The 26,750-nt window shown below is 42.3% G+C and overlaps 1 protein-coding gene across 1 annotated transcript; it reads left to right on the top strand.

Moving 5' to 3' along the window:
• The first annotated feature begins 5,676 nt into the window (after window positions 1-5,676).
• On the top strand, window positions 5,677-26,724 carry BLOC1S6 (biogenesis of lysosomal organelles complex 1 subunit 6). Its single transcript, XM_002717745.5, has 5 exons — window positions 5,677-5,884; window positions 10,713-10,854; window positions 21,083-21,170; window positions 23,646-23,732; window positions 24,088-26,724. The coding sequence occupies exons 1-5, from the start codon at window positions 5,797-5,799 to the stop codon at window positions 24,205-24,207; spliced, it is 525 nt and encodes a 174-aa protein (XP_002717791.1). The 5' UTR covers window positions 5,677-5,796; the 3' UTR covers window positions 24,208-26,724.
• Window positions 26,725-26,750: the final 26 nt, after the last annotated feature.

Genomic DNA, 26,750 nt, shown 5'->3' on the forward strand with positions numbered 1-26,750 from the left:
TTTAATCCATTCAGCCAGTCTGTGTTTTTTAACTGGAGAATTGAGGCCATTTACATCCAAGGTGAATATTAATAAGTAACAATTTGGACCTGCTGTTTTTCCATAACTATTCCTATTGTTTACTTTGAATTTCCTTTGTACTTTAACTGGGAGATTTTCTTCCTTCACCTTCTTTCATGGTGATGACCGCATTTCTGTGTTTTAGTGTGTAGCAGATTCTTAAGCATCTTCTGTAAAGCTAAACAAGTGGTGACAAATCCTTTAAATTTCTGTTTGTTATGGAAGGTCTTTATTTCACCTTCATTCAGAAATGAGAGCTTTGCAGGGTAAAGTATTCTGGGTTGACAGTTTTGTTCTCTTAAGACTTGGAATATATCTTGCCATTCTCTCCTAGCCTGTAGGGTTTCTGATAAGTCAGCTGTGAGGCTAATTGGAGATCCTCTGAAACTAATCTGGTGTTTTCTCATGCACACTTTAGAATCTTTTCTTATGTTTTACTGTGGAGAGTTTGACTACAGTGTGTCATGGTGAAGGTCTTTTCTATTAGGAATTCTGTGTGCTTCCTGTACTTGCATGTCCCTTTCTTTCTCCAAATTGGGGAAGTTTTCTGTAATTATTTCCCTAAAAAAGCCTTCTAATCCATCCTCTCTTTCCACACCTTCAGGAACTCCTAAGACCCGTATATTGGGTCATTTGATCGTATCCCATAGAACTCTGAAACTGTTGTTTAGTATTCTAATTTTTTTTTGGTCTGACTGCAAAATTTCCAGAGATTTGTCTCCTAACTCAGATATTCTTCCTTTTGCCCCACCGAGCCTGTTGTTAAGGCTTTCCACCACATTTTTATTTGTCTATTGAATTTTTTCTTTCCAATATTTCATTTTGATTTCTCTTTAAAATCTCAATTTCATGGGTAAAATTTTCATTCATGTCTTGTATGGATTTCTTTAATTTTGGATTTGCTTTTGATTACTTCTAACTAATCCTACAATCAGTTTTTTGAATTCCATTTCTGGCATTTCTTTGATCTCTTCATCTTTACATTCTATTATTGAAGTGTTGTGTTCCTTTGGGGGTTTCATGTTGTTTTCCTTATTCTTGTTTCTTGAATTGCTGCATTTATTATTATTTTTCCCAAGGCCCAGGCACCTCTCTCAGGGCTGCATTTATTTTTAGGCATTTGTGGAGATACTTGTTGGTTTTGTTTCATTTTGTTTTTCCTGTGATGGCATTTATCTTTGGACTATGCCTCTGTGGCTTAGTGGAGTATCTGTCTGCTCTTTCAGTGCATACCCAGAGGTGTGTGCTGGGTGTGGTCAGGGAGCTCTGTTCAGTGCTCTGGGGTGAAGGGAATGTCCAAGATGACACCCAAGTTAGGTGTGGTAAATCTCTCTCTCTCCCTCTATTTTCTTAATCAGAGGAGAGGGTTTGATCACCTTCTACCCTCCAAGGAGACCAATGCCCAGGCACTAGCCCTAGTGGGTGCTATATTCACCTGTGCTGCCATAAGAACCACACAAAGGATCTCTACGGTCCTCAGTGTGAGCCTGGATCCCACAGCAATGACCCTTTCCAGTCAATCAGGAAGCCTGGAGGAGAGTGTGGAGCCGCCCACAGTGACTGCCTAGAGATCCAGCCACACCCTGAGCCCTCCCATGCAGCCACAGTGTTTTCACAATCCTAGCACGCAAGTCATGAGCACCAAGCCCCTGTCAGTTCTCCCAGCCAGCCTCAGACATCTCCTCTCAGGTGGTCACAAGCTGGTGCAGCTGTTATGTATGTACAAAATGGCACCCTCTCAGCTAGTTACCGGATTCTGGTGCTGGGTGGTTGGGGAGAGAGAAGTGTGCTCCCCTTTTTTCCCTCTAGGTTGGCAGGTACACTGTCCCCCACAGGACTCCAAGCCAGACTAACACCAGGCTCTTCATGCAGCTTTATCACCAGTGGCTGGGGCTGCAGCATTCTGGTTTCACCTCACTCTCCAAAGCTGGTGCTGAGGCTCTCGGCAGCTGGGGTCCTGAGTTGTGTGCCTCCACACCCTCCACATAGATCCACAGTGTCCCTCTCATTTGTGTGGAGTTTCATCTGCAGTTTTCTCCCTAACTCTTCCCTGAGATTGCACTCTCTCCACTTTTTTTTTTAAGATTTAATTATTTATTTGAAAGTTAAGGTTACACAGAGAAAGAAGGAGAGGCAGAGAGAGAGAGAGAGAGAGAGAGAGAGAGACAGAGAGAGAAGTTTTCCATCTGCTGGTTCATTCCCCAGTTGGTTGCAACAGCCGGAGCTGTGCCATTCCGAAGGCAGGAGCCAGGAGCTTCTTCCAGGTCTCCCATGTGAGTGCAGGGGCCCAAGGACTTGGGCCATTGTCTACTGTTTCCCAGGCCATAGCAGAGAGCTGGATTGGAAGTGGAGCAGCTGGGACTCGAACTGGTGCCTATATGGGATGTGGGCACTGCAGGCAGTGGCTTTACCTGCTACCCCACAGTGCCGGTCTCTCCAATTTTTTTTAAAAACTATCTTCCCCTAGACTTCAGCAGTAAGCTCCCTCCCTATTCTGCCATCTTGGAACCTCCTTTAATACTGTTGTAAGAGATAAAGAGGTTACCGACAAACTAAAGGACTTGGGTCTATCCTAAAGGGCCTTGGAATCTAGTAGGGAGAGGGGCCAGTACTGTGGCATAGAAGTTTAAGCCTCAGCTTGTGGCACCAACATCCCATTTTGGTGCTGGTTCGATTGTCTGCTCTTCTTCTGATCCAGCTCTCTGCTAATGGCCTGGGAAAGCAGTGGAAGGTGGGTGAAGTGCTTGGGCCCCTGCACTTATATGGAAGACCCAGAAGAAGCTTCTGGCTTCCGCTTGGCCCAGCTCTGGCTGAAAAGAAAGAAAGAAAAAGAAAGAATCTAGGAGGGAGAGAACACCAACACCTAAGGTTACTAGGAGGCAGTTTGTCATTGACAGATTTTGGAGATTATTGGAGTATTATAATTCAGATTTTGGAAGTATTTGGAATTGGGCCCTAGAGAAATGAATACTTACCCATTTATTAAGTATGTATCAAGAACCGTTATAGTTCTCTGTAAGAGTTTCTGTTTGGAGTTTGCAATAATAGAGGAAGACAAAAGAAATAACCAATATGCAATAATGAATTATGGCCGGTGCCGTGGCTCACTTGGCTAATCCTCCGCCTGCGTTGCTGGTACCCCAGGTTCTAGTCCCAGTCAGGACGCCGGATTCTGTCCCTGTTGCTCCTCTTCCAGTCCAGCTCTCTGCTGTGGCCTGGAAAGGCAGTGGAGGATGGCCCAGGTGGTTGGGCCCTGCACCCGCATGGGAGACCAGGAGAAGCACCTGGCTCTTGGCTTTGGATTGGTGCAGCGCACGTAGTGGCCATTTGGGGGGTGAACCAACAGAAGGAAGACCTTTGTCTCTGTCTCTGTCTCTCTCTAACTCTGCCTGTCCAAAAAAAAAAAAAAAAAAAAAAAAAAAAAAAAAAAGAATGAATTATGTGCTAAGCAGCAGAAGAATGTTTATAGTTGAGAACCGGTTTTTTACTGTTACTTCTGAGTGAAAAGAGAAGTAGAATTGTCAGTGATTTTAAAGGAAAGTATTATTTAGGAGAGCCTTGAAAGATGAGTAGAACTTTAAAAAGAATGGATCATTCCAGGTTGATGCGTGGGCAAGAATACAACAGCCAATAGAGGGCAGTTTAGGAGAATACTCAGTGGAATCAGGATGTTTGAAGGACAGTGCATTACTTTCCCATGGCTGTGGTAGAAGATCAATACATATTTATTACCTTACAGTTCTATAGGTCCAATGCAGGGCTCCCTGGGAGAAAACCAAGGTGTTGGCAGGGCTGAGCTTCATTATAGAGGTCCCATGGGGGAATTTCCTTATCTTTTCCAACTTCTGGAGGTCACCCACAATTGCTGGCTGGAAGCTCCTTTCCTGAGAGCCAGTAATGTTACATTCCTGTAATTATTCTTCATAGACACATTTCCCTTTTCTCTCTCTTTTGCCTCCCTCGTCCAGTTTTAAAGCCCACTGTGATTAGGCCCACTGGAATAATCTGGGATCATTTGATTTTTTTTTTAATTAAAAAATGTTGAGAAGGCAAGAGGGAAGGAGGAATAGGGAAAGGGAGACAGCAGGGGAAAGAGAGAGAAACAGCGAGAGAAGAGAATTTCCATCTACTGGTTCACTCCCCCAAATGCCTGCCACAGCTGTGGCTAGGTCGGGCTCAGGCAAGGAGCTGGGAACACAATCGAGGTCTCCCATGTGGGTGTTGGGAACCCAGTCACTGAGCCGTCACCACAAGCTTCCTAGAGTCTGCTTTAGCTAGAGATTAGAGTCCGGAGTTGCAGCCTGTTATCCTAAACCCAGGCACTGCAATGTGGGATGCTGGCATCTTAACTGCTAGGCTAGATGCCTGCCACACTCTACTGAAAAGTCAGATTATTAGCAACTTTAATTGCCCTTTGCTATGCAACCTAACATATTCACAAGTTCCAGGGACTTAGGCTGTGGGCACCTTGGACAGGTCATTATTTGGCCCATCACCAGTAGTTAGGAGGTGCTAATCCTGAGAGGCCAAAAGGCCAAAAGAGGAAAGCTGTGAATACGTTGATCATAGCCATACAGAGCCCTGGCATGTTTCTGAGGCTTGGTATAATTTTTTTTTTTTTTAAAGACAGCTTTAACTTTAGAAAATTGTTTAAACAGCAAAATCAGGGAGCATTAGTAGGCCACCACTGCCCATTGCACACACAAAATCATGACACCAGTCTTTTGAGAAGAGAAGGGATTTATTACTGGCCAGCGTGAGATAGGAGGCTATCATTCAAATTTGCTTTCCTGATTAGGTCTTGGGGAAAGTTTGATGGCTTAGGTGGGAGAAAGCTGGTATGTGGAAAGGCTGATGAGCCAAGTTGTGACTGGAGCAGCTTGGAAGCAGGCCAACAGGGTATGACAGGGCAGCTCTAAGAAAGCAGGAAGTTAAACCATCAGTCTCATTGGTAAAGCATAAGAGGGATATAACTTTAGGAAACTAAGGGGAAACCATAACAAAAGAGCTTGGAGTTTGGGGCTTCAGGAGGCCCCGGGTAAAAGGGGAGCCCACATGGGCATCCCCTATCAAGAAGGTCTAGGAAGGAAACGGATAGATGGCCATTTTATTAGGTCCAGCGGCTATCTCTGCCTATTTTCCATGAATATTTATGACAAGTAGTTTCCGGAAATTTGGCAGAGTGTCTTCAGTAGATGCTCCATCGTTAGTTAACAAGGGGAGACCGAAGTGGTGAGAAAGCCCCAATTATCAGCAAGGCTGAAGCCCAGAGAGAGCTGGACACGGGATTTTTAAAATGGTCTAGATCCCGGGGAAAGCGCGCAGATCCGTTCCTGAGGTTTTTCCTTTACACGGACACAACAATGAAAAGCAGCGCTCCGTGAAGAGAACCTGACTGCTCGCCCGCGTCCAACAGCTCCAGCGCTCTTCAGGTCTTCACGACCCACCGAGGAGCAGCCCAGGCCCGCCCTCGCTCTCCGTCGGGGAGCCGGTTTCGGAGCCCTGCTCCGCAGAGCGGGGCTAAACCACGCCCGGAACCCACAACCAAACGCAGGGTTTCCCGACGCCCGGGTGGGTGGGGTAGCGCCTGCCCGCGGTCACGTGCGCCCGCGGCTCTCTTCCGCTTCCGTAAGTTCCGGGTGCGACCGTCGCTTCGCTCCGGCCGGGAGCTGAAGGCGCTGGGTCCGTCGTTGCTTCTTAAGTCTTCAAGACTGCCACTGCCTTGTTCCCAGAGGGATGGACACGAGTGTCCCCGGGTCTCCGTCCCCGGACGGGGTCCCGACAGAGCCACCGGACAGCCTGGAGGTCCGGGAACCGATGCCTGGTATGTGCTGCAGGGCAGGGCGGGCGGCTGCCCGGGTGCGAGTGGGTGGGTCTCGGGAGCCACCCCCAAGAGGGAAGCTGGTTTCGGCGGCTGAGGTCTGGCCGGAGCGCGGAGGCAGGAGCCGCGCCTGCTTCCCCGCGCCTCGCCGGCTGGGCGGCGGCCCAAGGCCGGAGTGGAAGCGCTGTATGGGTACGGTTGGCGACCTGGGCGGCGTTCATTCTGAGTTTGTGTGCTGACTGCAGCAGATCGCTGGCTGCTTGTCATACGATAGTGGTTGGGATGAGTTCGTCAGAAAGACGGTCTCTATAGCTCCGAGACGTGTCGTGACCACTCATGACATTCTCTTTCTTCACGACAGTAGTCTGTCCCTATCCCTCCAACTGCCTGTCTTCAGCCCGAATTCCAGGAGATGCTTAAGTCCTAATGCCGTAAGGTATCCATTGAGTGGAATGGGTTAACTTGCTGTGTATGAACCATTCTTGGGAGAACTGAGAAGATAGCCACTCAAAGCATTTTCTATGTTTTGTGCTACAGATGAGGAGCCCTAGGATTTTGGATCTGCCCTTTTTCAAAAGTCTGTTAACCCTCAAAATAGGGCTTGTTTTCCTTCATGCTGTCTTTCTCCTCACACTTCAGATGTCACGTCTATGAATAGGACTTCCTTGGGCATTCACTTCTCAAGATGGGGTTGCTTAGTAAGCACATGACAAATTGAAAATACCATTGAAATGCACCTAGCCTACCAAACATCGTAGCTTGGCAACATAATACACTGTAAGTTATTGTTTATTTACCCTCCTGACTGTATGAATAACTGAGTTATAGGGTTTGCCAGAGAGTTCCTGTTGCACACTGCTAGCCTATGAAAAGATCAAAACTCAAAATCTGAAGTGTGGTTTTTATTGAACACATACAGCGTTTGTAGGGACCATCTACACATATTTTCATTTTGGGCCCCTCTGCTCACTCTTGCTTGATGCCTCAACCATGGATATTTTGTACTAATTTCATATAGAGCATAAATCAAAGCAGATGTTTGAGCCTATTGATGATGCCAAATGGCTTTCCCTTGAAATGCTGAAATTGCTCTCAACTCTTCGCTCTCTCTTGTCTTCCCTCTTAGTCTAGGGGATTCTACTGTACAATTTTCATTTCCTCTTTGTATTTTCAAACTAGCAGTTGGAAAGCTAGCCCACTTCTGACCTTTTACTAGTCCAACTCATCTGTCCTGCTGTTATGTCACTGCCTGCACCAAGCACTAGTCATCTCTCTCCTTTGCTCCTTCAGTGGCTCCTCACTGCTTAGGACAAAGTCCAGACCTGTTAACACCGGTGGGCTCTCACAGCCTGGCAACACAGCTTAATAAATAGCTCACAGTTGCCATGTTGCATAGGTCCTGTGCTCTGGACTCCTCAGACGACCTTCCCTTTCCGGAGGAAGCCTGTGTTCCCATCTCTCCTCGCGCTGCTCGCTTTACCAGTATTCCATCCTGTCCACTCCTGTCACAGAATTCTTAACCTTTAGAAATAGTCCTCGTAGATTGTTGGTGGGAGTCTAAATTGGTCCCATATTCTAGGAGGACAACTTTTTAATGTCTTTTAAAAAATGCATAAATTTTTGTCTTAACAGTCTTTTCCTAAGAATGTATACTACAGAAAAAATGACACTAATATGCAAAGATAAGCTAGGAACCCAAATGACCCATTCATAGTGAACTAGTTAAATAAACTTTGGTAGAATTGTATTCTTTTATTAAAGAATGTGGTAGATCCATATGTGTTGATGGAGAAAAACATCTAAGATATATATTTAAGACAAAAGTACACAGAACAGTATGAGAACTGTTTCGTTTGTAATGAGGAGTAAATACCTAGACAAGCAGAGACAATTTCTGGAAGGTATGTAAGATACTCCAGAGTAATGTCTTGTGGAGTCAGGCAGTGAGAAGCAGTATTTTTACTTTTCAGCTTGTGCCTTCCTCTGTCATGTTTTACGTTTTTACACTGAGTGACACGTCAAAAAAGAAATGAAAACACCATCCATTTTTGAAACCTCACCTCAGGGGCCCACGCTTAATTTCAAAATGGTTCCATTCGTCCCTGCTGAAAGTGATCTTTCTTTCCCCTGAATTTCCAGAACCATTTCTGTTTTCCTGTTGGCACGTCTCATATTCTACGATTCCCTTGTACCCTTCTAGGGAAGGAGGCTTGCCTATAACCTCATAACCCGTACATAATAGGTATTCAGGGAATGCTTCTGTGTGACTAGGGAAGGGATGCTTTCTTCTTTACTTCTCCACAATAAGTTACCTTTCCTTTAGTAACTAAGTGTACAAACACTAGTATCTGAGACTTGTCTGGTAACTCACCAGCAGACTGGGGAGTGGAACATGTCTGTGAGTTAAACATATGTATATTTTGTTATTCCTTGAAGTTGATTCATCCTTTTTTGAATGTTTCTATTTGTTTATTTCTAATACTTATGCTTTCTGTATTTACTTAAAGAAAATTGATGTTTGTACTGTTACTGTAATCAGGTCTTAAGCAGTAGCATTAATTGCCAGATATAATTTGTTCATTTCCCATTTAATGCACATTGGGGGCACAGTATCCTTAAGTACTTTTCTCACTATATTTTTTATCATAGTTGTGTAGTATTTCAGTTTCCAGTTAGCTCTTACCTGTTTAAATATTGCCTTTTAAATGTGAGAATTCCAGAGTTTGTTCATACGTTTTTAGGATTAAGATAAAAATAATATGACTTTATTTTGATTTTCTAAAACCTTATTTTGAGTATGACAACATGTTGTATTCTTCATTCTTGGCAAAATTTAAATCTGGAGTAAAAACTACCTAGAATCGTGCTATAAGCAATGCATTGTGATCAATGTACTCCATAAAGAGACCCGATTTCATGTTTCTTATTGCTGCCAGACTATGATTGAAGAGAGATGTTTCAGAGTTTATATTAAGTATAGGGGCCAGCGCTGTGGTATAGTGGGAAAAGCTGCTACCTACAGTGCCAACATCCCATATGGGCACCGGTTCGAGTCTCGGCTGCTCCATTTCTGATCCAGCTCTCTGCTATGGCCTGGGAAAGCAGTAGAAGATGGGCCCCTGCATCCGTGTGGGAGATCCAAAAGAAGCTCCTGGCTCCTGCTTTTAGATTTGCACAGCTCTGGCCATTGTGGCCATTTGGGGAGTGAACCAGTGGATGGAAAACCGATCTCTCTCTCTCTCTCTCTCTCTCTCTCTGCCTGTGCCTCTGCCTCTGCCTCTCTCTCTGTAACTCTGCCTTTAAAATAAATAGACGAATCTTTGAAAAAAATATTAACTATAAAATGTTTTTACAATAAAATGCTTGCTAGTACAATTCTGGCAAGGTGACCATTTGCTTTTTTCTGATTTTAAACCTGTGATTCTAAATCTTTTAAACCAGGGGTGGACCTGTGGCCTAGCAGTTAAGATGCCCCTGTCCCACATTGGGGTGCCTGGGTTCATTGTCCACCTCTGGCTCTTTGACTCCACCTTCCTGCTGATGCAGACCTGGGAGGCAGTGGTGATGGCTCAAGTAATTGGGTTCTTGTCATCCATGTGGCAGTCCTGGATTGAGTTTCTAGCTTCTGGCCTTGGCCCAGACTGCTTTGGCCCTGCTATTACAGGCATTTGGTAAATGAGCCAGCAGATTAGAGCTTTCTATCTCTTTCTTTCTCTCTCTATGGGGGGAAAAAAGGAAAAAGAGAAAGAAAGAAGGAAAAATACCTATTAAATTATTAATTGAACCCAATTTAGAAATTGTTTATACTTTTCTTGCTTGGAATAACGATTCATGGATTTCTTTCGTCTTAGACATTCATTTTTTTGAATGCCTGGCACAGTGCTTACACTGTTATTCAAAGAGAAAGAATCAGGTGTCAATCCTCAGATCAGGTCTAGATTTACATATAAGACAATAAATTACATTATTTTCTATGGTTGAATCTTAAGAGAGGAGGAATTCTTAGAAAACCTCTCTTCTCTCTAACAAATCACAAAACAACCCCCCTTTTACTTGTAAATAGTATATCTGGCTATATGCAAACTGAATGTTGGCCAATATTCTTGTTTCTGTGGAATACAAAACAGATGTTTTCAGGTATTGCATTTTTGTATAATTTCTGCATCCTTTTGAAAGCAAAGTACTTTAAATCATCCTCAGACTTTTCAGCTCATTGAAAACTATAAATATCCCTGCCCTGAAAAAAATGTAAACACATAGAATTTTGCTTTTGTAAGAGATTTATTTATTTATTTATTTGAAAAGCAGTGTGACAGAGGGAATGACAAAGAGAGACATTCCATCTGCTGGTTCACTCCCCAAATGTTGACAACAGCCAAACTAAAGCCCAAAGTAAAAAAAAACTCCATCCTGGTCTCCTACATGGGTGGCAGGGACCCAAATACTTGGGCCATCTTCTGCCTTCCCAGGTGCACTTGCAGGGAGCTGGATCAAAAGCAGAGCAGCTGGCGTTCCAATATGGGATGATGGCTTGACAAGCAAGGGCGTAACCCACTGCCCCACAGTGCCGGCACCAGCAGAATTCTAAGTGTGTGAACGTTCTTTTCTTCCAGATTTTATCTTATACTAGTGGGTTAAAAATACTTTGGGAGTGCTCACAACCGGTTTTTTAGAGAAAGATCGGAGGTACAAGTTTAGAAAGAAGAGAAGGACAGCCAGGAAAGTAGGTGCATGCTCTCAACTCCACTGTGGGCCACCTTCCCACCCACTCTCCCTTTCATAACTATGCCAGTATAAGAGCTTCCTAAAGGTGATTTTTGCTTGGGGCCAGGTGTAAGTGACACTTCTCCAGATGAAGGGTTAATAGAGGACCTGAGTGTAGAAGACAAAGCTGTGGAGCAGCTGGCAGAAGGATTGCTTTCTCACTACTTGCCAGACCTGCAGAGATCAAAACAAGCCCTCCAGGAGCTCACGTAAGCTGACAAAAAACTGATTTGTACTCATTTTCTCTCTGGCGTAGTCACAATTTACTGTATGAGTATAATTGTGTACATTATTAAGGTATACTGTTTTGTAGTGTTTAATTATTATAGAGCATTTCTGTGGAAATAGAGGAGCACACAGTCATCTAAATGTAAAAAGCAAACTGAATATGCCTAGAGTGGTCTCTTCTAAGAAGTACCACAAATCTTATGAAGATATTGCCTGTTGGAGATTGTTGCAGGGTAGGTATACATATTTCTGAGTGGAGGTGAAAAGTTGCCTCTCTAAAAGCATCACTTTTTTCAGTTGCTGGTTCAAATGATTTGCCGGAGATCCTTACATATCTTCTTTTTTTTTTTTTTTTTGGATTACCTGTTTTCTTCCTAGTAGTTAAAGGGCTGGAGGATGTGCTAAGAGAACAGGATTAGGTAGAACACAACCTATAGAATGGGATCAATGTACAAAAGTAGATGCTGTGACTTTATCACCTCCCACCCAGAGAAACAGACTTAGCCCTCTCTCCTCCTTCATCAGTTCCTGTCTGGATTGCTCAGGTTGGCCTGTCGGTTCTCTTTCTGGTGGTGAGTTTTAAACTGCCTATGAACTGCCACTGATTTAAGACTCACCTTTTGAAAACCCATTTCAAAAGCCTCTTTAGGACAAAAGGTGAGGAATAATCAATTGTGCCCATTTTCCAGTTACACTGCACTTGATCTTAGCCAAAAGGCTGATAAGCAATTTTTTTTTCTAGTTATTAGTAAGTAATGTTATAATAATCCTTGGCTTTAAGAGGTTAAATGAGCATAAAAGTGATACTGTGTTCTACTACATGTGATATGTACTATAGTTAGGGAGTTGGCAACATTCCATTTCCTGGTAGTCCCAAGTGGGATTTTTTTAAAAAAATTTCCAGTGCATGGTGTGCCTTGTATTTTGATGCTAATCAATCCTCTGGCAAGCAAGTCATAAGGGTCTTTGTAGGAGATATTGGATGAGGTATGATAGACTGAAGGAAGATAATAAACTCCATAAGCAAATTATATCTAGATAAAACTACTTAGACAAAGCTGGGAATCCAGGTTCAACTACAGAGTTTAATTGATGACATTGGCTAAAACTTAGTATTTTGAGTAACTCAACATTTCTTCCTAGATCCTGATGATGATGATGGTGATGGTGATGGTAATGGTGATAGTAAAATGTTATTGTGTATTAACCATATGTACTACGTGGCCAGCACTTTATTTGCCATGTCTCAATCCTCACACCTGCCTTATGAAGTATCTAATATTATCCTCACTTACATTTGAGGAAACTGAGGCCCAGAGAAGTTAAGTAGCCTGGAAGGATTACATAGATAATGAGTAGAGTTCACTGCTGAATGTGATGAATTAGTAGTTGTTGTTCTTCTTGAGTGTTAAGGACAGGTAAGCAATTTTCAGACGTAGGAAAAAGAGAAATATTTTGCCACCTGTCCACTATTTTTTCTACTGATAACAGTGTAGAGTACTGGGATGAGAAACTCCTTGGTTGCAGTCCTGGCTCTGACATCAAACCTTTGGTAAGCCACTTCTCCATTGTGGAAGCCAAGGCCTGGAGAGGTAAGGGAGAAGGTGATGGTAGACAGTTTATTTTGTAGCAAACTATGGCTATGGAAGGAAGACCTAAGAATACAATTTATTTTTATAATTGAGAAAGATTATACATATTATTTTATGTGTATTAATCATCTTAAGAATATTGGAAAGATAAAAAGGAAGTTCTGAAATCCAGGGCCCTAGAGTAGCCAGGGAGGTACAGTTGTGAGCGGTCTTTATGGAACGTCCTTTGAGATAACCTAGGCTTGGACCTTCTTAGGGAATCTCTTCTCCCAGAGGATTGTTCCTCAGGCACAGCATCAAGGCTTCACAATCACTCTTAGCATATTTACCACAGATTATGCAAAGCTTCAGAGACATGGAAATGCAGTCATCTTTTCTGTAGTACTGTACTGTAAGTAAACATTCTCAAAAACGTCTACAGTAGCTAGATTTGTGGATCAGAAAAGCCCTCCATTTACAGTTACAGGGCCTTAAACAAAATTATTTGAAAGTTAGAGGAATAGAGAGGGGAAGAGAAGAGTGGGGGGAAGGGAGAGAGAGAAGGATGGAAGAAAAGAGAGAGAGAGATATCTTCCATCTGCTGGTTTACTCTCCAAATGCCCCAAACAACTAGGGCTGGGCCAGGCTGAAGGCATGAGGCAGGAACTCGTTCTTGGTCTCCTACTAGGTTGACAAGGGCCTAAAGTACTTGGGCTGTCTTCCACCGCCTTTCCAGGTGCATTAGAAGCTGGATCAGAAGTGGAGCCAAAACTCCAATTGGTGCTCATACTGGATACAGGCTGACTTAACCCACTGCACAATGCTGGCCCCTACGATTACAGTTTTATTATAACGGTTGCAGATAAGGACTAGCTAAATGAAGAGGCACATAGGTCCCAAACAGAGTTTCTGTGTCCTCTGCTAGTGAAATTAGGACTTCCTGGTATATCAAGGTGTATTAGAGGCCGTCAGATACATTCACCATACAGGAAGCTCCATTGAGTTTACTACCCCAGTTTTCATTGGAGTTTTTTTTTTTTTTTTTTTTTTTTTGACAGGCAGAGTGGACAGTGAGAGAGAGAGACAGAGAGAAAGGTCTTCCTTTGCCGTTGGTTCACCCTCCAATGGCCGCCGCGGCCGGCGCGCTGCGGCCGGCGCACCGCGCTGATCCGATGGCAGGAGCCAGGAGCCAGGTGCTTTTCCTGGTCTCCCATGGGGTGCAGGGCCCAAGCACCTGGGCCATCCTCCACTGCACTCCCTGGCCACAGCAGAGGGCTGGCTTGGAAGAGGGACAACCGGGACAGAATCCGGCGCCCCAACCGGGACTAGAACCCGGTGTGCCGGCGCCGCTAGGCGGAGGATTAGCCTAGTGAGCCGCGGCGCCGGCCTCATTGGAGTTTTAATACATAGGCATAATTGATTGAATTTGCCACCTGATTGTATTCAGTTTACAGCCCTCTCTCCTTGAAGGATGTGTTGACACCACATGGCTCACAGCCCCAACCCTCTATTCACATGGTCCTCTGGCATGCCCAGCCCCCTATCCTGAAGCTGTAGGGACATTACATGAGTCACCTATATTAACATAAACTGAGGTCGGATTCAAGGAGCTCAGGAATAACAACAGATCGTCCCATCACATGGGGATTCCAAGAATTTTAGAAGCTTTGTTCTGAGAACCTGGGACAGAGGTCAGATGGATTATTATCCAATGGTTGTCCAGATCTTTGTCCACTTTAAAAATTAAAAAAAAAAAAAAAAAATTCTGGGGCTGGCACTGTGGCACAGTAGGTTAAAGCCTTGGTCTGCAGTGCCAGCATCCCATATTGGTGCCGGGTTGAATCCTGGCTGCTCCACTTCCAATCTAACTCTCTGCCTTGGCCTGGGAAAGCAGTAGAAGATGGCCCAAGTCCTTGGGCCCCTGCACCCGTGTGGGAGACCTGGAGGATATTCCTGGCTCCTGGTTTCGGATTGGCACAGCTCCAGCCGTTGCAGCCATCTGGGGAGTGAACCAGCAGATGGAAGACCTGTCTCTCTGCCTCTGCCTCTGCCTCTCTGTAACTCTGCCTTTCAAATAAATAAATAAATAAATAAATAAATAAATCTTTAAAAAAATTTCTTATTAAGAGTGCTTTGTATATTTTTAATTTTTTCACAGATATTTTCTCCAAGCTCAGGGCTTATCTGTTCATTCTCTTAACAGTGTCTTTTGCAGAACAGAAATTTTAAATTTTCATACAGTCTGACTTAACAGTTTTTTTCTTTCATACATCATTGTTTTGGTATTATGTCCAAAAAGTCATCACTAGACTGAGATCCCATAAATTTTCTCCTAAATGTTTGCTTCTAGAAGTTTTAGAATTTTGCATTTTACATTTGTTTATTAAACATTTATTTTGTTTATTTGAAATGGAGAGACTGAGAGAGATCTTTCATGTGCTAGTTCACTCTGAAAATGGCCACATTGGCTGTGATTGGGCTGGGCCGAAGGCAGGAGCCAGGAACTCCATCTGGGTCTCAAACATGGGTGGCAGGGACTGAAGCACTTAGGCCACCTTTACTGCTTTCCCAGGCACATTAACAGGGAGCTAGATTGGAAGCAGGGCAGCCAGGTTCAAACCTGTGCTCTGATATGGGATGCCAGTGTCACAGGTGGTAGCTTAACCTATTGCACCACAATGCTTGGCCCTGCATTTTACATTTAGATCTATGGTCCATTTTGAGGTTTGTGTTTTTTTTTTTTTTTTTTTTTTTTTTTTTTTTAAGATTTATTTGAAAGAGTTACAGAGAGAAGTCTTCTATCTGCTAGTTCACTCCCCAAAAGACCACAACCTCTGGAGCTGGGCCAGGTGAAAGCTAGGAGCCAGGAGCTTCTTCCAGGTCTCCCATGTGAGTGGCAGGGGCCAGGGACTTGGGCCATCTTCTGCTGCCTTTGCAAGCACATTAGCAGTGAGCTGGATCAGAAGTGGAGCAGCTGGGACAGAAACCAGCACCCATGTGGGATGCTGGCACTGTGGCTTAACCTGTTGTGCCACAGCACTTGCCCTTAAGTTAATTTTTGTTAAAGGTATAGGGACTATGTTTAGGTGTATTTCTTTGCACATGGATGTCCAGTTACTGCTTCAGAACCATTTGTTAGAAAGTGTTTTCTCCACTGCATTGCCTTTGCTCCTTTGTCAAAGAGCAGTTGACTGGAGCCAACATTGTGACACAACAGGTTAAGCTGACAGCTACAGTGCCAGCATTCCATATGAATGCTGGTTTGAATCCTGGCTGCTCCACTTTCAATCCCGCTCCCTGCTAATGTGCCTGGGAAAGCAGAAGATGGCCCAAGTACTTGGGCCAACGTACCTACATGGGAGACCCAGATGAAGCTCCTGGCTTTGGCCTGGCTCAGCCCTAGCTGTTGCAGCCCTTTGTGAGTGAACCAATGGATGGGAAATTTCTCTCTGTGTCTCTCTCTTTTCTCCCTCTCTATATAACTGCCTATCAAACAAATAAAATCTTTTTTAAATAGTAAGTTTTAATAAAAAAAAGGAATTGACTATTTGTGTGGGTTTACTTAAGGGCTTTCTCTTCTGTTCCATTGATTAGTCTGTCTGTTCTTTAACCAATACCATGCTTTCTTTTTTTTTTTTTAAGGATTTATTTATTTATTTGAAAGTCAGAGTTACACACAGAGAGAAGGAGAAGCAGAGAGAGAGAGAGAGAGAGAGAGAGGTCTTTCATCTGCTGGTTAACTCCATAGTTGGCCGCAATGGCTGGAGCTATGCTGATCCGAATCAAGGAGCCAGGAGCCTTATTCGAGTCTCCCATGCAGGTGCAGGGGTCCAAGGAGTTGGGCCATCTTCTATTGCTTTCCCAGGCCACAGCAGAGAGCTGGATTAGAAGTAGAGCAGCCAAGACTCGAACCAGCGCCCATATGGGATGCCGGCACTACAAGTGGCAGCTTTACCCACTACGCCACAGCACCGGCCCCCATGCTTTCTCGATTTCTGAAGCTTAATACTAAGTTTTGAAATTGGGTAATGTGTCTCCCAAATTTGTTGTTCTATTTGTGTTGAATATTCTATATCTTTGCTTTTTCATATGGACTTTAAGATCAGTTTTTTTAAAAAATATTTATTTTGTGTATTTGAAAGAGTTACAGAGAAAGGGAGAGGGAGAGAGGGAGAAAGAGAGAGAGAGAAAGAGAGAACGCTTCCATCTGCTGGTTTACTCCCCAAATGGCTGCAACAGCCAGGGCTGGGCCAGGCCAAAGCCAGGAGCTAGGAGCTTCTTCTGGATCTCCCAGGTGGGTGCAAGGGTGCCAAGGACTTAGACCATTCTCCACTGCTTTCCCAAGCACATCAGCAGGGAGCAGGATCCAAAGTGGAGCAGCTGGGACTTGAACCTGTGCCCATATGGGATGCTGGCATTGCAGGCAGCATCAACCTGTTAGGCCACAACATTGGCCCTGATCACGTTTTTGATACCTACAAAACAACTCACTGAGATTTTGGCTGGGTTTGCACTGAACCTCTAGATGATGTTGGGAAGAATTGACATGTTAAAAATAATGAATTTTTTCATCCATGCACTTGGAACATCTCTTGGTTATTTAAATCCTTGATTTTTTTTGTTGAAGTTTTATAGTTTTTCATATAAATCATGTACATATTTTGTTAGATTTATACCAAAATACTTCATTGAGAGAGCTATTATAAATAGTATTTTTTAAAAAAGATTTATTTATCTATTTGAAAGGCATAGGTACAGAGAGACAAGAGAGAGAGAGAGAGAAAGAGAGAGAGAGAGAGTTAGTTTATCTCTTCTTGTTTACTCCCCAAATGGCTACAATGGCTGGGGCTAGGCCATGCCAAAGTTAGGAGCCAGGAACTTCATCTAGGTCTTCCACGTATGTGTGGGGGCCCAAGAAATTGGGCCATCTTCCGCTGCTTCCCAGGAGTATTAGCAGGGAGCTGGATTGAAAGTGGAAGAGCCAAGACTTGAACTGGTGCCCATATGGGATGTTGGTACAGCAGGCGGAGGCTTAACCTTCTATGGCACAGCACTAGCCCCAATAGTATTGTTTTTAAATTTCATAGTCATTGTTGCTACATAGGAAAGCAACTGCCTTAATTTTTTTTTTTTTACTATTTATCAGAGGCAGACACAGAGAGAGAGAGAGCGAGAGAGCGAGAGAGCGAGAGAGAGCACACAGACAGGTCCCATCCTCCAGCTCATACCCTAAATACCCTCAATGGCCAGAGCTGGGCCAGGGCTGAAGCTGGGAGCCTGAAATACAATTAAGGTCTCCAACAAGAGTGGCAGAAATTCAACTATACAGGCCACTGCTACTGCTTCCCAGGGTCTGCACCGTTAAGAAGTTGGAGTCAGGATCTAGCCTTGGGAAATGAACCCAGGTAATCTGATACAGGATGCGTCTTAACCACTAGGCTAAATGCCTACCTTGCATTTGATTTTTGTGTATTAACTTTGTATCCTAAAACCTTGCTATCATTATGTATTAGTTCCAGGAGATTTTTAGTTGATTCTTTGGAAATTTCCACAAAGGATATCATGTCATCTCTGAACACAGACAGATTGTGCTATTTCTTCCTTCCAAATTTGTATGCCTTTATTTCCTTTTCTCATCTTACTGCATTACCTAGGACTTCCCATACAATGTTGGATAGAAGTAGTGAGAGGGACCATACCTTGTTCTTGATCTTAGTGGCAAAATCATCACTGTGTGATGTTAATTGTAGATTTTTTAAGTGATCTTTATCAAGTTAAGGAAGTTCATCTCTTTTGCTAGTTTGTTGAAAGTATTTTTTTTTTTTTTTTTGACAGGCAGAGTGGACAGTGAGAGAGAGAGACAGAGAGAAAGGTCTTCCTTTGCCGTTGGTTCACCCTCCAATGGCCGCCGTGGCCGGCGTACCGTGCTGATCCGATGGCAGGAGCCAGGTACTTCTCCTGGTCTCCCATGGGGTGCAGGGCCCAAGTACTTGGGCCATCCTCCACGGCACTCCACGAATAGTGTTCAATTTTGCCAAATGCTTTTTCTTTTTTTTTTAAGAAGATTTATTTTTATTTATTTGAAAGACAGAGTTACAGAGAGAGGTAGAGACAGAGTGGTCTTCAATCCCCTGGTTCACTCCCCAGATAGCCGCAATGGCTGGAGCTGCGCTGATCTGAAGCCAGGAGACAGGAGCTTCTTCCTGGTCTCCCACGTGGGTGCAGGGGCCCAAGGACTTGGGCCATCTTCTATTGCTTTCCCAGGCCACAGCAGAGAGCTGGATTGGAAGAGGAGCAGCCAGGACTAGAACCAGTGCCCATATGGGATGCAGCACTTCAGGCCAGGGTGTTAACCCGCTGCGCCATAGCGCCAGCCCCCAAATGCTTTTTCTATATAAATTGATATGGCCCATAATTTTTCTTCTTTAGCTTGTTGGTGTGATAGAATACATTAATTTCAAATGTTGAACCAGCTTTGCATACTTGTAATAAATTTCACTTGGTTGTAGTGTAAAAGTTGTTTTTCTTCATTGTTACATTTGAAAGGCAGAGTTAGGAGAGACAGAGAGAGAAAGAGCTCCCATCCATGGGTTCACTCCCCACATGGCTGCAATGGCCACAGCTGGGCCAGGCTGAAATCAGGTGCCAGGAGCTTCATCAGGATCTCCCACGTGTGTGTAGGAGCCCAAGTAGTTGGGCTATCTTCTGCTGCTTTCTCAGGTACATTAGCAGGGAGCTGGATCAGAAGTAGTGCTTGTGGGGCTTGAACCAGTGTCCACAGAGGATGCCAGCATTGCAGGTGATGGCTTAACCAGCTGCATCACAACACCATCCTTTCTATTGAGGATTTTTGCATCTATGTTCGTGAGATACAGTAATCTGTAGTTTTTCTTTCCTGTAATGTCTTTATCTGTTTTTGGTTTTAGGGTAGTGCTAGCCTTATAGAGTGAGTTAGAAAGTGCTCCCTTTGCTTCTGTTTTCTGGAAGAGATTGTGAAGAATTGGTATCATTCACTTCTTTTTTTTTTTTTTTTAAGATTTATTTTATTTATTTGAAAGAGATACAAAGAGAGGTAGAGACAGAGAGGTCTTCTTACTCCCTAGATGCCCTCAACAATTGGAGCTGCACCCATCCGAAGCCAGGAGACAGGAGCTTCCTCTGTGTCCCCCATGTGGGTGCAGGGGCCCGAGGACTTGGGCCATCCTCTACTGCTTTCCCAGGCCATAGTGGAGAGCTGGATTGGAAGAGGAGCAGCCGGGACTAGAACCGGCGCCCATATGGGATGCCGGTGCTTCAGACCAGGGCTTTAACCTGCTGTGCCACAGTGCTAGCCCCGGTATCATTCATTTCTTAAACATTTGGTCCAAAATCACCACTGAAGCCATCTGGCCTTGGTATTTTCCTTTTTGGAAGGTTACTACTTATTGATTGAGTTTGTCTAATATAGGCCTACTTAGATTTTCCGTCTCTCTTTATGTGAGTTTTGGTAGTTGTGTCTTTCAAGGAATTAGTCTTTTCTGTTTAAATTATCAAATTTGTGGACATAGAGTTGTTGAGAATTACTATCCTTTCAATGTCATGGGATTAGTAATGACCACTCTTTCATGGATGCAGTTACTAATTGATGTGTTTTCTCATCTTTTTTGGTTGATTGGGCTAGATTTTATCAGTAAAATGGGTTTCATCGATTTTTCCTATATTGTTTTCTGCTTTTGCTGTCCTACCTAACTCTGGTTAAGTAGCTGGGATTTCCTGTCGTCCATTCTGTTTTTTACATTCTTTGATCTCTAGTCTGAACTGGTGGGACAAACTTGTGATTTGTAGGGTGGCTCTAACTCAGTCTGGGTGGTAGAAATAGTGTAATTGCCCTTCATTGCTATTTCCCTTTTTATCACTGCTCTTTACTTATTACTCATTTTTACAAGTAAATCACATCATATTTTTCTGTGGATATAGCAGTCTTTAAAATCCAATTAGATGACCCCCTTTGGGTCACTTGTTCCTCTGATGCTCTGTAGAGGAATATTGGCAAGTTGACTTCTCTTCCTCAGTAGGTTTTGAGTTGAAATTTTAATGTGGAACCAACAAGTTGCCTGGTCCAAGCTTCTTACTTTATGAATAAATGAAGAGATTTAGGACCAGAGAAATAAACTGGATTTCCAAGAGAACCCAGCTGGCTGATGGCAGGGGAAGGTTGTGACATCTGCTCATACTCTTTTTCCATCCTGCTGCTTATTTACCCCTTCTCACTTATACTGAGGGCGTCTTTCTCAACTCTGATCTGAAAAGTCTTTGCTTCTCGTTTCCTTTATGGGAATGTTGTAATTTTAAGATGGGTAAACATTGAGATTGTTAGGCAAACTTCTTTTTTTTTTTTTTTTGAGAGTTGCTAAAATAACAAAATACCATTGGATGATTTGATTAATAGAGGCAAGAATAAGAAATTTAGTTATTAGAATGTGTCTTTGGAATATTATTTTGAGAAAGATGGTGCTAAACCAAATAAGCCTTGGTGAGTCAATACATTTCCAACTTATTTTTTAACCTTTAGTAGTAACCAGGCTGAATGTGATTCCTTTTAATGAACTAGCACTTAAAATTTGTGAAGTGTTATTTTGACTATATGCTTTTGTTTCAGACAGAACCAGGTTGTATTATTAGACACACTGGAACAAGAGATTTCAAAATTTAAAGAATGTCATTCTATGTTGGACATTAATGCTTTGGTAAGTATGATTTAGTTGATATTACTTAATGGCATCTTGTTTCAGAAACAGCTAGGTTTATCCTTCCAACTATGTTTAAGATTTTTTGCTTTAATTTTTAAAAATTTAAATTTTTTTAAACAAGAAACATTTATTTACTTTACTAGAATTTCCATTGTCCTGAATTGCTATCTTTCAAATGTTGAGCTTGTAATAGGAAATTGAACTTATATTTGAGTCTAGAATAGATCTGTTTATAGTTAAAGTCTTAGAAAAATGGGGCCGGCACTGTGGTGTAGCAGGTAAAGCCACCGCCTGCAGTGCCAGCATCCTTTATGGGCACCGGTTCGAGTCCCGGCCGCTCCACTTGCAATCCAGCTCTCTGCTGTGGCCTGGGAAAGCAGTAGAGGATGGCCCAGGTCCTTGGGCCCCTGCACTGGTGTGGGAGACCTGGAAGAAGCTCCTGGCTCCTGGCTTTGGATTGGCGCAGCTCTGGCTGTTGTGGCCAATTGGAGAGTGAACCAGTGGATGGAAGACCTCTCTCTCTCTCTCTCTCTCTCTCTCTCTCTCTGCCTCTCCTTCTCTCTCTCTGCAACTCTGACTTTCAAGTAAATAAATAAATCTTTTAAAAAAAGACTTGGAAAAGAGAACTAAAAGTAAAGAACTTTTGGAATATCAATCTTCTCCTAATGGAAAGTGCCATCTTTCATTAACTGTCAGTTACATGGTTTCTTAAATTAGAATTTTATTAATTATGTGGCATATTCATAGTGCCACAATTTTAAATTAATGCTATGGATTAAAATAGACACTTGGAGAATGATCAGTTATATCTTACAGTAGAAGTAGTTGAAGCCAACGCCGCGGCTCACTAGGCTAATCCTCCGCCTTGCGGTGCCAGCACACTGGGTTCTAGACCCGGTCGGGGCGCTGGATTCTGTCCCAGTTGCCCCTCTTCCAGGCCAGCTCTCTGCTGTGGCCCGGGAAGGCAGTGGAGGATGGCCCAAGTTCTTGGGCCCTGCACCCCATGGGAGACCAGGATAAGCACCTGGCTCCTGCCATCGGATCAGCGTGGTGTGCCAGCTGCAGTGTGCCGGCCGCGGCGGCCATTGGAGGGTGAACCAATGGCAAAGGAAGACCTTTCTCTCTCTCTCTCTCTCTCTCACTGTCCACTCTGCCTGTCAAAAAAAAAAAAAAAAAAAAAGTAGTTGAATAATTGAATTTCATCAAAAGCTCTGTAGTATTTTGATGATGAGAGGAATTGGTACTTTAAGAAAAACAAGGAATTTTTTGCTATATTTATTTTTCCCTTAAACATTAGAAATCCTTGGTGGCATGATTTTGTAGATGTTTATACATACTTCAGCAACAGAACTTTTCATTGGACAAAGGTGGCTCACTGATGTTCTCCTTTTACTATAATCAAGAAACAAAGGCCATATTCTCTAGCATTAGACAGAAGCTTGTGGTAGTGAGTACAAAGTCTTCTGCCCAGTAGTTCCTGACTGGTTGTGAAAGGTGGGCCAGGCTATACTGACCTACTTTTGTGTTCACTGCTGAAATTGTGTTGCAGTAGAATGAATATTTGTTTAATGAATGAATGAACCAAGCAGGTGTATCACTGTTACTTCAGTCTGAAGGAGCAGAAACGGACTCTTCCTCTTTTTTCTTCTCACAGTCCAAAAGTAGTTTTGATCATCATCTAGGAACAGAAGACTGGAAGGGCCAGAGAGATTCAGAGAGGGTCTGGGAGCTCCAGAGCTCATCAGACTCTGACTTGACTTGTAGCCATTCTGAGCTTGCAAAGCTCTCCACTGACACTTCTCTGATTTCTTCTCTTTCTGTTAACTTTGAGGATAAGGTGCTTTTTAATACTTCTCTCTCATGTACTTAGGCCAGCAGCATCTTCGCAACTTCACTTTGGCTGTGCAGGCTGGCTGAGATACAGGAGTCTGTACCTACAACTCCTTGAGAAGCAGAGTATCTTACAGAGATTATTCTGCTTGGTCTGACTTCATAAGTCCAAGGAACTTGACTAACTGTGTCTGCAGTGCTCACAGGGATCTCTGGGTGGAGCCTGGGTTTTCCTGATGAGCACACACTTCCCTTGAACTGTCCTGGCCCGGTCTCTCTCTTGTAAAGGCAGTAGAGTGTGTTACTTTTCTTAACTGAAACTGACAGCTTTAGTCAATAGTCTTACTGAAATTTTGGGAATATGTTGGATGTTTTTAAAGCAAAATGTTGTCTGCCGCCAATTGAATGTAAATGTTTATTTTGTGTTTAGAAATTTTTTGTTCATCTGAATTGAATCAAATGCTTTCAAAATTCTGATAGTTTAAATGAAATGTAGATTTCAGAATTTAAAATATGGCAATAAGGCTCTAAAAACTTCACTGATTTAGGAAGAATGAACTACAGTTTAGGCATTGGCTTATTTATCCATGTTGATATTTCAGCCTGTTTTAACTCGACTCTTCATCTGCTTTCCATGTTAAGTTCACTGAAGCTAAACACTATCATGCCAAGTTGGTGAATATAAGAAAAGAGATGCTGATGCTTCATGAAAAGACATCAAAGTTAAAAGTGAGTTGAAAATTCTTTCACATTCTTTATAAAAGTAGAGGTTTAATTATTTTTCTTTACTATTTTTTTTTACTTTTTATACAGTAACATTTCGACTTTTTTCTTTAAAAAGAAAACAGCATTTTTTGAACCCTGCTTTGAGTTTATCTACTAATAGCTGGGCTGATAGGCTTACCTTTTCTGGATTTGTAACTTTAATTCTCTTTTTATAAGAACTTAGAGTCACAAATTTTATTTGAGTCAAGGGAATGTTTGAACAGATGAAAAAGTTAAAAAACACATTTATGAATATACATTGATTACCTCACCTATAAATCTTTATTATTCTCTTGGTTTTTAATTTTTTTTGACACAGAAAAGAGCACTGAAACTGCAGCAGAAGAGGCAAAAAGAAGAGTTGGAAAGGGAGCAGCAGCGGGAGAAGGAATTTGAGAGAGAGAAGCAGTTAACTGCCAGACCAGCCAAGAGGACGTGAAGAGTGGTGTTTGTGTGTTTTCTTCGCCTGTCCCTTATTCTTTAGATGTAAGATGAGCAGAGTGTAGAGTCACAAGGTAGTGCCTTAAACCATTGTGTTATTTTGAAATCCTTATCCCAGGATTGCTGTCTTCATATGTCCGTTTCATCCATCCAAGAAGCATTTCTCTTTAGGTAGTAGATGTAATGTCACTGTTTTGATCTTTTCAACTTTTGTTTTACTTCATTTTAAAGTTTGTTATTTTTGCCTTCAGTCATTTGAAAACTGGGAAAAAAATGGTTTGATGTCAGAGTCTAGACTCTAAATTGTTAAAAATTTAGTATGAATTTTTTTAGCTTCTTGAATGCAGATTTTTTTCTTTGACTTTTGCTTGTTTTTTTTTTTTTTGTTTTGTTTTGTTTTGTTTTGTTTTTTGTTTTTTGAGTGCAGGTTTCAACATTTCCATTTCTTATTTTATGACCTGATTTGCCTTTCTGGCAGGACAACATTAATTTTTGGTAATTGCCTTTACTTTGCTTAGTTAAGAGAACATAACAGTTGTTTAATTGCGTACGCCCCTGGAAAAGATGTGGTGTAAAGTTTTGAGAACAACAGAATGCAAAAGTGTGTGCACAGGAAATGACAGCATCTTATACGAGGAAGGGGAGCAGCGAGATGCCAGAGGGATTCCACTAACCACATGCTCTGTGCCGTTTAGTGTTGAGCTTACATAGCTTTTGTGTTCCAGGTAGACTATATGTGTTAAGTTTGGCAAGGATGGTGGAGCTATCACACACTCACGTGTGCTTATGTGTTCACAGTGTTAGTAACAGTCATAATACACTGAAAGAGTTTCTTGTTTCAAAAAAATTCTTAAGATAGAATCATATGTACCAACAGCCACTTTATAGATAATAACAGGAATGGTAGGAAATTAGTAAATTACTTCTCAAAAGCAGCAGCAGTTTTAGTGTTTTCTAGAATATTTCTTGGGTATCATATTTGGAAATTCATATGAGGGAAATATGTTTTATTGCTTAAAACTGAGAGTGTATTATTCACAGTTTTAGTGTTATTTAAAATTCACCTGGTTTCCTATCTGTATTGAAAGTGCGTGATTGGAATGCATATCATCTGTAACCCACATTACATTTTGGTGAGCTGGAATCACTACCTCTGATCATATACCAATCAAGCTAATAATGGGGAAAGCTTTAGATTTCAATTCAGTTGCTAAGAACTGATTTGTTTAAAGGCTTAGCTAATTTGTTTGAAAGAGCCTTTCCCTTCTTTAATGAATGAATTATGGTCTCACAATTCACTTGACTTTAACCTTATACTGAATATAAATATATTCGAAAAAGCTAAGTGTTGCCTCAAACACTTGTTACAGCTGCCTGGGGAAGGACTCACTAGAGCTTGCAGGACAATGTCATCTACACTGCTGAATGTACTCCTTTCTAATGTGATATCTAACAGACTATGCATTGCTTCTCAGAGTGGGTTTGGAGCAGCTGTATTGTTTGTGTAACATTCTCATTCCTGGACACCACTCTCAATCTGCTGAAGCAAATCAATGTTAATGCCTCCTGCCCCTCTGACCCCCTGCCATGATTCTGATGCATCTTAAAAATGAGAATCACCAGCATAGTAGTTAAGGTTAGGGTTTCCCACACTGGGCTGTGCCATGTCACTGTCACCTTGGAAGTTTTGAAAAATACATTCTGGATTCTTATACTTTAGTTCTGATGTGGAGCCTGTGTATACATTAAGGAGCTCCCCAGATGATTCTCACGTAAGGACCCACTGGTGTAGACTATAGTGTTTTATATTTGTAAGTGGTGAGAGAGTTTAAAAGCTATCCAGTAACTCTTGGATTAATCTTATGAAATACTGCTCTGCTGCTTTTGATACAATGTCAGATTTAGGACTGAACTTTAGCAGGCAGGAAATAAATATAGAAGTCTGGCTCATTAATTGAACTTTTGTAACCTATGTTAAAATAAATCATGTTTATTGAATGAAAGGTGAGGCACATCTACTTTCAGAATTGTATTATTTAAGTGTTTAAGACTTTTAAAATGTCAAGATGAATATATGTTAGCATTCACTACTTTAAGGTCAGTTGTAAATCATAAGTACTGTTATCTTGGTAACTAAAATATAAAACATAGCTGTATTTCAGTAACACAGAGGCATATCCTGCAGCTATATTGGAATGGAACCCATTAGTTAGTCTTGCTGTGTTTTTGCATGGGAGGCTTCTGTTTCCTGGTTGAAAAAAAATCACTGTCTTGAAACTGTATCAGCATGTACTGAACTGAAATGATGGGAATCCACTTTGTATTTTCTCTGCAGTAAGTATCATGTAAATAGACACTGAATGTAATATAGATTGTGTCCACAGTGAGTTTTTGAGTGGATACAGTTTATAAATATATCAATTATATACCTTCATCTGTTTGTCTGATTTTAAACTTGTAAAATGGGAACTACTTTTTATGCGTTTAATTAAAAAGACCTCTTAATTATCTGGTATGTTTGTGAAGCACCATTCTGTGTAT

Source organism: Oryctolagus cuniculus, chromosome 12 (genome assembly GCF_964237555.1).
Source record: "Oryctolagus cuniculus chromosome 12, mOryCun1.1, whole genome shotgun sequence".
Lineage (NCBI taxonomy): Eukaryota > Metazoa > Chordata > Mammalia > Lagomorpha > Leporidae > Oryctolagus > Oryctolagus cuniculus.

Bases quoted from the DNA above. Each gene is read 5' to 3' on its own strand.
- BLOC1S6 (XM_002717745.5), top strand. From the start codon at position 5,797: ATGGACACGAGTGTCCCCGGGTCTCCGTCCCCGGACGGGGTCCCGACA. The intron at 5,885-10,712 runs GTATGTGCTGCA...GCTTGGGGCCAG, and splicing joins GGTCCGGGAACCGATGCCTG to GTGTAAGTGACACTTCTCCA. The intron at 10,855-21,082 runs GTAAGCTGACAA...CTTTTGTTTCAG, and splicing joins CAAGCCCTCCAGGAGCTCAC to ACAGAACCAGGTTGTATTAT.